Genomic DNA, 14,370 nt, shown 5'->3' on the forward strand with positions numbered 1-14,370 from the left:
CGCTTTTATGTACTATTCAAAGACGGAAGCTCTTGAAAGTTTTCAGGAACATTTCAGTGAGACTATACACTGATTCATAAATAATGCATCTATAACTTTATTCTAGTCAAAACCTCATCTAAAAATACAATCCCTTATACTTCCAGCAAAAATAGCAGTCTCTTCAGACTTCATTAAGGCCACAGCATAAGAAATATGTTTCTTACTAACATTTCTAATTAACATCTCCATGTTAATTAGAGCTTATTACACTTTATCCATACAAGCAAGTGGTATGCCTTTTGGACATTAGTCCAAAAATATCACCTCATGTGACAAAAAAAAAAAAAAAATCCATGCACAGAGCATTCTGCTGACCTGTCCTAGTTGGAATCTGATCTTAGATGTTGACAGGGACTCCAGTTGTTTGGTATGTCACATAATCACAGAACAGTTGAGTATGGAAGCGACTACCAGAGGTCATCTAATCCAGCTTCTCTACTCAAGGAGGGTCACCTAGAGCACACGGCTCAGGACTATGCCCAGACAGCTCTTGAATATTTCTAGGGAAGGAGACTCCACAACCTCTCTGGGCAACCTATTCCAGTGCTCAGTCACCCTCATAGTATAGAATTCTTCCTCATGTTCCAGTAGAACTTTCTGTGGTTTAGTTTATACCTGTTGCCTCTCATCCTATCACCTGGCACCACAGAGAAGTGTATGACCTAATCCTTTTGACACCCTCCCTTCAGACACTAGCCGGATTCCCTGTGATCCTTCCTTCTCCAGGCTGAACAAGCCTAGCTCTCCAGTCTTTCCTCCAGAACTATAATGATTCTAGTAGCCTTTTGGAGGAGTTCCTCCAGGAGTTCCATGTCTCTTTCATACCAGGGAGCCTAGAACTGGACACGACTCCAGGTGAAGCCTCACCAGGGTTAGAGAGGAAGGATTACCACCTTCACCCTGCTGGCAATGTTCTTTCTGATGCAGCCCATTTAGCCTAAAACTAATCAAGTAGTTGCCAACAAATATCTAGGTAGGCCATGCAAGGTTTACTGATTCATAAAAAGGAAAGAATATTGTAAGTGACATGATTTTAGGGCTTCAGAGTTTATCAGGTTGAACTGACAGAAGAAGTAGCTTCAGAAAGTAAAGAACCACACTGCACAGATCAGTGAAAAATCAGACCTCAGAAAATAGGGCAGGAAAAAAAAATTACAACAGATGAGGAGGCATAGCATAGGAATTGCCTGGAACAAAGTGTCCACTCAAAGCTACAGGACAACCAACCAGCTCTCTGAAGGAGCAGGAGCACACAGAAAAATCCTATTGCAACTTAGTAGCCTCTGCTTGATTGACAATTTGCAGGAAGAAACCCTTTTGACTCAAATTAGTTGTTGCCATAATAATGACCGTAAATTCTAAGCAAAACAGGGATTAAACTATACTAAAACATTTTAACAGTCATTAACAGGAGATGCGTGTGTCCAAATTCACAAAAAGTAGGTTATCGTTGCCGTTATTAAACGCATTACTACTATCACCTCAATGGGTTTCCCAATTTTTCTCATTTATATAAAAACCTAAGATGCGGGAAGAGGGCAGAGAGATTGGGCAGGGAAACCGCCAACACATCTCTGCATCCAGATGGTATGATGCTCCAACCGTAGCGCAGACTCTCCAATAGCTTCAAGTAGGGTCAGAATTACACCCTCCACATTTTCCTCTGTAGAAATCAGGAAAATTCCATAGGCTGCTTGAACTTGATTTCTTCATGGTCAAGTTTTGTATATGACAATTTCAGCCACTGCTTATGCAAGTAGCTTCAAATAAATCTATAATATGAACAAAGCTAAACAAGTGTTTTTATTAAAAATTTTCAAAAGATAAACTGTCAGAAAGTTGGGGAAAATGTGTAAGCTTGTAAAAGGACCATGCAACGCAACTGCCATAAATCCTATAAAAATAATTAAGGACCCACTTGGAAAAGAAACACATGGAACCAGGAACAGTACCAGACAACTTCACGTTAATTAGATAGCCAGCTAGCTACAGACTTGGGGCCAAAAGCTTGGATGCAAGCTTCAGCAGTCTTGTCCTGATTTCTTCATGTCTATGTGGCCAGAGCCTTTCAGCCTTAACATCAATGTGGGGTTAGTTTGTTTGGGCAGTGTTTTGTTTTGTATAAAACATTTATCTGCATCTGCGCAGAATAACCGTGATATGAAAAGGCATACATCAACCGTTGCAACTTCACACAGAGAATGTAAAGCAAAACTAGTATGAATGTATCCACTTGCTTCAAGCTTTCTCACTGGATGTGTGACAATACAGTTTCAGTTTCAAAGAGTTTAATGTTTTAAATACAGTTATTGCTTTGTCATAATGCGCATCACTACATTTCCTGATTTTCTGCTAGCACTTCTAAGAAGCACACCTGTTTCATTAAGACACCATTTGAAACAGCAGCTGTATTTCAGAGCTATACAAGTATAATCATCATGTAACCAGAAAAGGGTGACCTTACATGGTAGGATAGTACCTGCTTGCGGATTCTATTACTCCATTTGTTTTCAAAACAATCAAATGAAATAAACGAATTCCAGAGATCACCTTCAAAACAAGCACATCAAAAACACTTTTTGTTTCCTCAGCCCAAGGGCTCTCAAGAAATAAGCAACCTGAATAAGAAAGCTAAGGACCGAAGAGAGTAACTTTTTTTTTTTTACTATCAGTCCTAAGAGCTTGAGTCTAAACTTTAAGACAGATCAGGAAACGAAGGACCTAAAAATTTGTTTGTGAGTAGTTGATCATATGAAAGCATTATATGCTTCATTGCATAAAAAGTTAGAATGCAGTCTAATCAAACCTACTGCAGCAAAGTAAATAAAATTTTATGAGCAGTCCTGCAACATCACAAGACCCTTCCAACACATTTTCTTTCACCTAACTTTTCTAATGGTAACTGTTAGAAATATGGTCATGTTGTAATCCTTTAAATGTGAAAAGCAGATGCTGAAGCCTTGTCTTCTAAATTATAGAGTGAAAGATCTCTAAGTGAAGCAAAACATTCGTTCTTCACAACTTCTACCTCAGGAATACCCAGAGATAACCACCATAGCTCTGAAAAAATGTCTGTCGAGCTTTACTTACATTGCTTCACTTCATGTACCTGGCAGATGTATAGAAATTAAAAAGGAAATTTAAAATTAACTGATAATGAATTTTAAAGTAACAATATATAGTCCTTTCTCGAAGAAAGTAAGGTTCTCGAAGAAATTAAGTAATGCTGAGAAAGGTATTATGCATTTGCTTGAAAACTACATAAACAAGCTGTGGTATTTTTTCTCTTTTCAGATATTTTCCCTTTAATTTGTGGTAAAAAAAAACCCACCAAAACAAACACACACCACCCCCTCCACCGAAAATCCAAAAGCCAACAACATTAAGTTGGTCATGCTAAGTAGCACATCTTTAAGTCTTGCTAAGAAATCCTGACCAGCTTTCTGAAGTACTGCTGTAAGATGTCCTTCAATCTCTGAACTCCAAAACCACAAAGTTTTGTCTCCATTTGTCTTTTAGCTGTCACAAATTATCTTTAGAAGAAAAAAGGAGAACAAAAAAGGAAAAATAACTTTTATTCTACAGTTAAATCCAGACTTTATCCTAAAATCTCAAGTAATTTGCTTCTATGCTGGAAATTTTAGATGAAGTTGGACAAAATCACATATTACCAAACTTTTGTTAAAATAGCAGCTGCAAAACATTAACTTGTTAGAAAATTTGCACTTTTAAATTCTGCTGCTTACACTGTACCTGTTTTAATATATGAGTTTTAATACAGATGGAAGAAACCATGCTCATCACACTACCCAAATCTTTAAATAAGCTATTTAACATACTGTAAAATAAACAAAGTGTGTCGTTACTTGTTTAAAATATGTTCACATTTAAGGTTTATGTTTCATAATCTGTTGCTAATTATTAAGCATACTGGAAACAACACATGCAAGTCATGAGCTTCCTAGTTATGGATATCTTGCCTGTTTACATAAAATGTAAGAAATGTATTCTATACAGAAGTGTGGGACTATTCACCATGAACTTCCAACAGAAAAGTGCCCAGAATGGAAGCAAACAGACAAGATTCTGGTACAGAGATCTATGCCCCAGTTAAAAAGAAAAAATACCATTTTTTTTTCTCCTAGGACACCTGAAGACCTGTAAGAATCCTAGAATCACAGAATAGTTAGGGTTGGAAAGGACCTTAAGATCATCTAGTTCCAACCCCCCTGCCATGGCCAGGGACACCTCACACTAAACCATATCACCCAAGGCTTCATCCAACCTGGCCTTGAACGCTGCCAGAGATGGAGCATTCACAACTTCCCTGGGCAACCTATTCCAGTACCTCACTACCCTCACAGTAAAGAATTTCTTCCTTATATCCAATCTAAACCTCTGCTGTTTAAGTTTCAACCCATTAGCCCTTGTCCTGTCACTACAGTCCCTAATGAACAGTCCCTCCCCAGCATCCCTGTAGGCCCCCTTCAGATACTGGAAGGCTGCTATGAGGTCTCCATGCAGCCTTCCTTTCTCCAGGCTGAACAGCCCCAAGAAGGCTCATCGTACCTTACAGCAACTACAACTATCAAAGATATCGTGTCCCTCTAGATCTTAATGAAAAACATGTTTTAATCAGATCAGAAATTTTCAAAAACAGCCAAGAAATGCAAGTATACCCTGTATCTCCTCCAATACTAATGCAACAGGAAGGTCAGCCTCCCCGTAGGGCTTTGGGATTTTAAAGTTTCCTTGTCTGTCCCCCCTACTTTTTCCTGATGGTTCCCATAAAAGTGGGTCAGACAGCATAAGAACAACAAACACCAATTCAAGCTGTTAAGTTACACTGCCTTAAGAAATCATCTACTCTTGAAGTAACAGTCTGGTTTCCTGGGCAAGCAACATTTACTTAGTGACACAGAGAAGAACAGTGGTGTTTCTGGGAAAGATTAAAGCTCTTCTTCCATAAATGTAACAGTTTGTTGTCATTTCAAGGGAAGCTGAAGGTGGGAAAAGGGGAAAACAGGTTCTGTGAGGAATTTCATGTTTATTTTCTCCTCCTCAAAAAGAACCTGAAGGTTGCTTCAGATCACCACTTTACAAAGCCCGAGCTGTAATGCGTTTCTGAAATATATGCATAGCATTTCTATATGCTCTGATGAAATGTACTTTAGGCATTTAAAAAATGACTCATCATCAAATTCACAACAGCTGGAGATACACAGTGTGACCTTTAAGCATCAAAGGCTAATGTGGCTTAGCCTTTCAGCAAGTCAGATAACGTCACACAGGTAGGCGGATTTTGAAGCATTCAAATCTGTGAATTTAACACAAGATCATAAAAGCATTTTTTTTTTTGTATGGGTATTTCAATGCATTCTTCAGAATATGACTAAAGGACTAAGGCCACTTTTGCACTGAGTTCAAAGTGGGTTTTAGAACTACCACCCACTTAGAGCACGTTGCAAAGAACACTGTAATACTTGCCAGTGATCAGAAAGACTGTCTTAGTGCTAAGGTAACGTAAAGTAAATGAACTCTTCACAACCACTAGGAAGCACACTGAGATTACAGGTAAGCAGAAGTTTGACCTTAACATAAGGCACACAGGCTCCCCTGAGGTACATGAATCATGTCAGACATGAGACCTCCTACTAATGGCTACAGCAAAGCCCAGCTTCTCATAGAAGCATCTCCCAAGAAGCATCAATCCAGTAAAACAGAAGAGCAACACCCAGCCATGAAATATGTTTTGTTGCTTGTTTTTTGTTTTTTTTTTGGGGGGGTGAGCTGGACTGGGTTGATTTTGTTTTTTTTCATTTGTTGACCAGGAAAATATTTTTTATTTAAAAGCATCAGTATTCCTACTGAATTTCTACTTAACAAAAGGATTTCTGAAAACACCATGAGGCTTGTCCTTATCAACTAATACACAAGCTTCCTGGTGCAGTAATTGCAATGCCTACTTACAAAATCTGCTAAGTCAGGTATCAGATTCAGTCAAAGCAATTACACCCAAAGATGCAGTACAAAAATCCAATATTCTTCAGTGACAAATACTGTAAAAAAAGCCTGTTCTCACCTTGTCTTTCATTCTTTGCTACTGTAGTACAGTTTTCATACTTCCAATGGCACACTTCTAAAGTAACTGCAGTCACCATATGTCCCTGCAACTGTTCATAAACTGTTCATAAAGCTATGCTGTAAACCGAATTATTAAAAAAAGAACCAGAAAGAATAGAGCTACAGGCCTGTACATACCCTACAATTTTTTAGGCAACTTTTTTCAATATCCTTCTACAAGGCACCCCACTCACGTGACAACTATCAGCTTTATCACAGGAGAAACCTGCACTCACAGGCTGCAGACAGACAGCCTCAATCAGCAAAGCTCGTCCCCCAAGAGGTACTCCCTAAAGGAAAGCATGCTTAAAGGAAACTGAGTCCAAAAAAATAAAAATCAAGGGCAGCACTAACACTACAGAAGTATTTGGAGTCAGACCTGAGGAACACCAGTACTTAGTGTCCAAACTGCAGCATCAACATAAACCCAATCACCAAACCAGTGCATCCACCTAACATTACTAGGCACCTTTTTTTGTTTGATCTGGAAGACCCTTAGGTACCTGTAGTCTTCTTTCCCCCCTTGTACATTCTCAGAATTGAGAAACTGCTGCTTAAAGCCTACAAGAACTACAAGCCTTAGGCTAAGATGCAGCACATACCATACAAGTGCCAACCCTGGCATTCCCAACAAACTGACGGTGTGGGGTCTATTAAGTAACTTTGCGAGAACACCAGAAAACAGATCCCATGACATAAGAGAGCTCTAACCCTTCAAGTTCAAAAGCTTGCCTGAAGCTTGAAGCCAAAGGCTATTTCTATCACTTTCCAATTTGCCTCAAACATGATTTCCATACATGATTTCCAAAACAAGCCTAGCAGAAGTGTCTAAACGCACCGGCTACAGATTCACGCCCCTCCACAGTGGCACAACTTCAAGAGAAAGTTGGGAAGAAGTCCTGTCTAGAACATTTATAGCTGAGATACCCTCTTCTGTAAGTGACAGATACTGAATTGAATACCTTCCCATCGAGGACAGAATTGAATCTAGGACTTCTATTTCTCAGCTCAGCAGCTTAACATTAGTTAAAGCATTCCCAAAAGATGAGTGCCACCTGCTCCTGCACACTCCTTTCAGGAGAACAGGGACCTCCCTCAGTTACTGGAAAGATGCCTTACCACACAAGGGATCTACATGCCTCACGGCAGCTTTCAGTAAAAAACTGCATTTCAAATCTGTCTCTATATAGATTATCACACAGTGGCTTTCATTAGATAACCCACCACTCAGTGTATATTTTTTTTTCCTGGAATGGGGACCCCTAAATCTCATCTGCTGCTCAGTAAACTAAAGATTTGGTAGGATACTGCATTGCACTTTGGAGACCAAGGACCTTGGTCCCCAATACTTAGGTACCACAACAGTCAATCCCTTTAGTGATCCTAAGCCCTGGGCAATGGCTCACAATTTAAACATTTACAAGGTTTTGTGCTATCATTCTGTAGCAAACCCACTATTTTTGTGAAATATTTAAGCTCTGAAACAACTGGCTGCAGCAACCACTTCAGATTTTCATTACCCTGTTTCTTCAGAAGTCTGCTAAATGCTTATCTGTACTGGGAAATACAGCATGTGAAACTGCCTTAATATTACAGCACCAAAGCCATGACCTCACCAGATTCCTTGGAAAAATGAATGACAAAAAATACACTGACAACACAGTTTTCATTAGCAGCTGCATTCAGTCAGGACTGGCAGGGGTATTATACAGGGCACAAAACAGAAAGTACCTGTATTTGCCCATGCAATGTAAAACCATCTCAGGGCTTGCTTTCTGCATCTCAAAATCTCCTAGAAAGCTTTAACCCTCTCACACTCTTGATACATCCATGGCAAATTTCATTCTCTGGGGTAAAGGACACACTCCCCGAGTCTAGCTGAATAAACTCACTGAATTAAGCCAGTTCTGAATGCTCATGAAGTGCAGCACAGATTTATGCAATACTTACAGACCTAGATCAAATCAAATGAAGACTACAGGTGGAAACACAGAATATATAAAATATAGACATACTTACTGAGAGTAAACCCATGTATGTAGATAGTCGCTTATGGAACTGAGTTTACTAGTAACTATAAAGACTGACAAATACCTAACTGACAAAGAAACTGAAGAGTCTTCAAATAAACTGTGACTGTGCCAACTGATTTAACAGCAAATCTTAAGCATAAAAACATAGGGGAGAATGATCTGTAGGACCACCAGAGTTTCCTCGTGACACCTCTCTGTAACCATCAAAGCACAAATAAACTTTGATTCCCCCCAGTTAAATTAAATACAAAACAAAAAGTGTATCTGGTTACTATGGCTTTACAATTTCACATTCCCTGACTGGATGAAAGAAATTAAGTTTCAAACTAATTGACACTGCTTGCACCCCCTTTTTTTTTTTTAATGCTGACAATGAAAGATTTCGGGATGGGTGGCACAAACAAAACTTAAAAATATCCAACTCAACTTTTGGGATTCACCATAAGGCTTTAGATGTACCAAGCAACCCATCTAGGATGGGAATACCTGACTGGATTAACATTAAGATAGCAGTCATCTTTCAAAAAACACCCCACGGTCTGAATTTTTTTTTTTAAGGCGCTTTTGTTAAGACAAAGTCACCCAGTGGCAGATCTGGTACTATAGACACTGTCTTATCAAGCATGACAATACAAAGTTCTTGAACTGCGTATCAGGATTCTCATGTCATTCAACTCTCAGGTTGATTCCTCCAGATGATGTTCCCTGTCTGATGCAAAAGAATTCAATCTGTAAAAATTCCCCATTTCCTAAATATGAGTACTGTTTCTCAGAAGTATGAGATGACATATTGAGCAAGTCAATGAAGGTAACTGTGGTTTATCAGGATAATTTAATGTTGTTTAATCTGATAATGTTCCCACCTGATATGCCAGTTAGGAAACTGGGAGAAGACTGGCAGCAATGTATGTGTTCATGCCCTCCCTTAGTAAACCAAAACACTTGACATTTGCAGCTCTACAAAGGTGACTATGCAATCTAGAAGCATACCCCCCCCTCCCAGTCATCTAACAAAACCTCTAATTTCCACCTATGTCTTTTGAAACATCAAACATGGAAGACTGGCTGCTGAAATATTCAGAGACTGTGAAGAGATGCCTCTCTTGCATACCTGGCCTATATGACTTATTTATTGGTTTGAGACAAACTGACAGATTTACAGTTCCCCTCACCTCACCCGGAAGGCAGATTTTCTCATATTCACTTCTAGCATGAAGCACAGATTACTAGCTGCTGAGATCTTCTGATTGTCTAAATATTTCTCTGATTCCAAAGATCTTAAAATGTGTATGATCTCTACCATTTTTAGGTGCTTGTGTTGTACTGCACCCTTGAAATAATTATTTCAGTCTTTCATGGATCTGCCTTCTGTCACAGCCATCTATAATTTAAATTCTGATAGCTCTTAAATAGGCTTGTCTTATAAAGAACAGATGAGCTCAGCCTTTTCTGACCTTAAATTCCACAAAAACTATCACATACATTTTGACTAGTACTAGAAAGGCAATTCCATGCAATGAGAACGTAAACCTCAACTGGTGAACAGTATTGAGTAATGAAGATCTGTACTCACAGCTCCAAGACGATTGTCTCAGATCCTTCATAAGTTCAGTTACAGAAATCAATGCAAAGGGAACACTACTGAACCTAGGTCAGTACTGGAGGAGTCTAGTCTCCTCTCTCCTCCATTAAAATTGGCAGAATTTCTTCAGAGACTTTCTGATCTGTACAGTATACTGTGAATCTCAGGATCTTTCTTTAGGCTCAGAGTGACCTTCCTAGCTTGACTTCGTTTCTAAATGCTCCTTTTTTTGGTGGGTACATATATGGCAGGTCTCTTCTTCAGATGACTTTCATTATGCTGGTCTCCAAGACTGCTATTCCACTATGGCTGAAGGCTGGATGAAGCCCATTTGCCTACTCTCAGCATTCTCAATGTCTCTCCATATTCTACAAAGATTTCTGTCACTTTCTCCAGGAGACAGCCTGAATTGCACAACACATCATTACCTTCCTGAGAAAAAAGGCATGTACAAAGACCCACTTAATATCAAGAAACAGATGGAAATACCTGATGTATCCATCTTCCAGAAGAAATAGTTTAGTGCAGAACAGACCAAATTTGAAACCTGCATGTGGAGAAGCTCTACACAGAAAGGCTGACAGCATTTTGTCCAATGGGCCCAGGCAGCACACAACAACATTGTATGAGATCAGGTGACTCCTGAAGAGCTTTAGCCAGATTAAGAATTAGTAATGCAAAAATAAACCAAGTTCCACCTTGGGTCCCCAGGCAGGAGACAGAGCACTGAAAAGCAGGGTCTCTGTCACCTTGTCTGTCTCTTACTCATGATCTCTGACAATGTAAACTAGTAACTCAACTTTGTGTGGATGAAGCATATAGAAAGGTGGCACTATGAAAAACAGAAAAAAACCCAACTTTTACATTTTACAGATTTAATCCTTGCCCCACTAAACTGAATAGGAATCTATCTGGACTTCACTGGATGCAGGATCTTGCCCTGTACACAAATGCATGCTTCAAGATGGCCTACATAATGTACTAAAAGCAAAAAGTTTAGGAAGGTTGATTTGGCATATCTGCATAAAGCACAATAATTACCATGTTGAAGTAAGATCGGACTTTGACCCCTCTTGCCAAATCCCAAACTATGACATTTCCATCATGTCCAGCAGAGAAGAGAACTCTTGGATCAAATGGATGAGGTTCAAGTACAAACACTTCATCTTCATGCCCCTGAAATTAAAAGATACAGTGAGATGAACAAGAGGCTTGTCTTAAATACTTACCTAGGAATTCAATATAACACCACTAGTAAATGCAATATTAACCTAAGAAAGTGTCCAGCAAATAACTACTTTAAATATACTACTTTTTTCACCACTTTTTTCACATACTCTTTTCTTTCCAGTTGCAATTTTAGCTTCCTAAGAAGTACGTAAAGTATATCACCTTCACAAGCATGTCCTAATACTTTTGGTAGGATTTTAAAATATTAAGAGTCTATAACATTTGGTATTTTTGGTCTTAATGCTCTGTCTATTTCAAATTGTATAGCAGAGTAGCAGTTAGAAATTTAATTTAGACCCATAAAGAATCAAACAGATCCATAACTAGAAACTAGAGAACAATATCTCCAAAATTAATACTGAATTATATTTCCATCTCTGGCTGAGCACCTAGTTACCTATTTTCTCAGTTACAAAAAAAGTACCAGACATAGATAAAAATGATGTTTGATTTAGTCTAGCTAGAAGACTATTTTTTATACTCATTAAGCAATTAAGTTGCAGAAGTGTCTTTGCTAAACAGGGTAAATTTACCCATTAAAGGTATTTCAAAACATTTGTCATAATAAATAAGTGTAAAAAGAAACAATTGTTTCATTCTTTCCTTCAAGATCCCATGTCAGGGAAAAAAAGTCCAAAATTAGTTTTAGATATCTTAAACAGCAATGGCTATTTGCAACTTTAGAGCTTTATTTTCTAATAAGCAGCTGACAGACATCTCTATTACCCTTCAGTTATCTAGAGACATATGTTAAGGCAGTTTTCATACAGAAAAAACAAACCCAAAACACCAGAAAAAAACAAACAAGCAAACAATAACAAAAACCACATAAGGAGTAATTTTGATAATGCATATGTAAGTTTTGCATTCATGATTAAAACATCAAGATAGAACATTTTACCATGAGAATATGAATGAGTTGGCCAGTGAAAGAATTCCAGACTTTTAGAGTCATGTTATTTACTGCAGTTATAACAGAGTTGTCATGGCGGTCCCATGCTACCATGGTCACTTTCAGCTTTGTGATTTTATCTTCAACTCCTTGTAAACTTTGTCTAAAACAAAAGAGCAAAAAGTTTCAAAGCAATCCTAGTTTGCCAAAACATTTTTATGTCCCTAACACATGAAATACTTCTCTATTTTTCTTTATTATAAAGAGAAGCATTACTTCTTCAAGAAACTGAAGAAACAAGATGTTTTCTAATATGTAGCACATGCAACCACAAAAAAAATTGTAGCTTAAGGAATAACCAGAGTCCTCTTAATATCTTAAAAATGTTGATCTGTGAGCAGTAATTTGTCCTGAAGAGTATTTGTAACAAGTAGTTACGAACGTGGAGAGAAGTATTCTGATATTTTTAAATGAGTTAAATTCTCAGCCTATATTTAGGTACTATACCACCACCCTTACATCACTTTACTATCAATAATAATGGTGCTTTATCTTGCATGTATTTTATTTTTATCCCTATGAAACCCCAACACTAGCCATCTGTAATACAATCTATCAGAATACTCCAAAATTCCTTTTTTGTCACTGCGGTTTCAAGATGATTCAACACTGAATTCTCTAGTACATTAATTTCTGGGAAAACATCAACCAAACGCAACAACAGCATGTTACCACCAAGTAGGCAGACAAAATACAGAATCTTCCATATAGTAAGCACTCCATTACACAATAGTATATATTGAACAACTCAATAACAGAAAATGTAGTTATAGCCAGACTCTCTTCTAGATTCATTGCAGAACCCAGGAGGCTTTATAAGCTGAATTCACTCTTTCAGTGCAGTAACTTCATTTTCTTTGACAAAATTGTGCTTGTGCAGAAAACATCAAATTTGGAACTGCACTTAGCCTCTAGTGGAAAGGACAAAACAGCATTCAGTTAAAGGTGCTTTACTGAAATAAGCAGTTCAGTTCCTCAAAGAAGTTCACACAATTTGTGACCATGATGAAGAATTCATTCCTATTTTTTACCAGGATTAGGTATAACTAAGAATTCTTACAGGCTGCACTTTAAGAAAGAGCAAATTAGTCTGTTCTCAAGAGTACCAGTGTTTTATATGCTCCTGTCCAACAGTTCTATATCCTTGTTTTGTTGCGCCTGTCCATAACTGACAAGATACTCTAAGCTGTAATTTCATTAGATGTTTAGATCAGATTTAGCCTTCGCTTCTATCCCTCTTTCAGCCTTTCGGACATCCTTCTACAGGATTATATGTGAAGTCATTTTTTTCCCCCTATTAAATATCATCCTTCAAACCACACAGAATTATTAGTAAGGGGAAAAAAGTTTACCCCTTAAATCTTTCTAATGTATGTTCATTGGAAAAATCTCCATGCCAAAATGAAACAGTGTAAGCCACAAGCCCTACTAAGTTATTCTTCACCTTCAGGCCTCTTTTGTTGCTTGTTCCAGTGCACAGAAGTTTCCCATACCTACAAAATCTTGTAAATTCTCAGCCTGTTTTAACAAATGAAAACCTGTTACAGAGTCAGTGATTTATCTGCTTTGCCACATGGTATGAAAGAACTCAATACTGTTCTTCCGGGCATGCAGATACCACAGTATCTTTAAGTATTACTAAAATGAAAGCAGTCTCAAGAACAGATTCAACCTGGTTTTCTCTCTTTGGGAATCAATACCTATGTAAAAAGCCATATAAATTTGACCTTTAATGTGTTGTGAGTATCTTTTATTCTTTTAGTCTAACCAAAATACTAGTGGAGCTATTATGAAGACAAGCTACTTTCATAGCTGAATATATAGTCAAATATTTGTTTTCATTGGACTTCAAGAGCTAGACAAGCATACTGTGCATTTAAACAGTGCTACTGTAAGTCAGCAAATGATATCAATGGCCTTTAAGTATCTACCTATAGCAGAACATTTTACATCACTTACCCTGCTGGGCGAGTAGCCATATCTAATAAAATGCTTTTCCATTCCTTTCGCTTAAATTGCCAGATTCGTGCTGTTCCATCACGGCTTCCACTCACAAATCTAAGAAAATAAGAAAAAAAACCTTGGACATCAATGGCAGATCTGTACGGAAAAGACACTTGAAAACTGAAGTCCCAAAATTTAGAAGTTGAGAAGGGAAGCTACAAGTAAGTCAGAACAGCGTCAGAATACTGTACTACTGGTTCAAAGTGAAAACCATCTCCCATACCAATAAAAAAAAAAATTTAAGACCTGCAAAAGTGAAATCCTGAGCCCCCTGTATTATTAAAATAAAACAGGAAGAATCCAGTAGATACAGATTATTTAACAGGATGAACCTCAAAGCAAAAACTAATTTTTTTTAAACAGCCTTCCAGCTGAAACTGGTATTTACAAATGTCCACCACGTC

At 37.9% G+C, this 14,370-nt stretch overlaps 1 protein-coding gene across 1 annotated transcript in view; it reads right to left on the bottom strand.

Annotated features, from left to right (window-relative positions):
* The window catches only part of PHIP (pleckstrin homology domain interacting protein), a 108,463-nt gene that overhangs the window by 56,249 nt on the left and 37,844 nt on the right, over window positions 1-14,370 (bottom strand). The window contains exons 13-15 of the mRNA XM_034060633.1: window positions 13,922-14,020; window positions 11,912-12,065; window positions 10,822-10,956 (exon numbers count right to left, since the gene is read on the bottom strand). Of these exons, the coding sequence (XP_033916524.1) occupies window positions 10,822-10,956; window positions 11,912-12,065; window positions 13,922-14,020 (388 nt within the window). The remainder of the gene's footprint in view (window positions 1-10,821; window positions 10,957-11,911; window positions 12,066-13,921; window positions 14,021-14,370) is intronic.

Source organism: Melopsittacus undulatus, chromosome 3, assembly GCF_012275295.1.
Source record: "Melopsittacus undulatus isolate bMelUnd1 chromosome 3, bMelUnd1.mat.Z, whole genome shotgun sequence".
Lineage (NCBI taxonomy): Eukaryota > Metazoa > Chordata > Aves > Psittaciformes > Psittaculidae > Melopsittacus > Melopsittacus undulatus.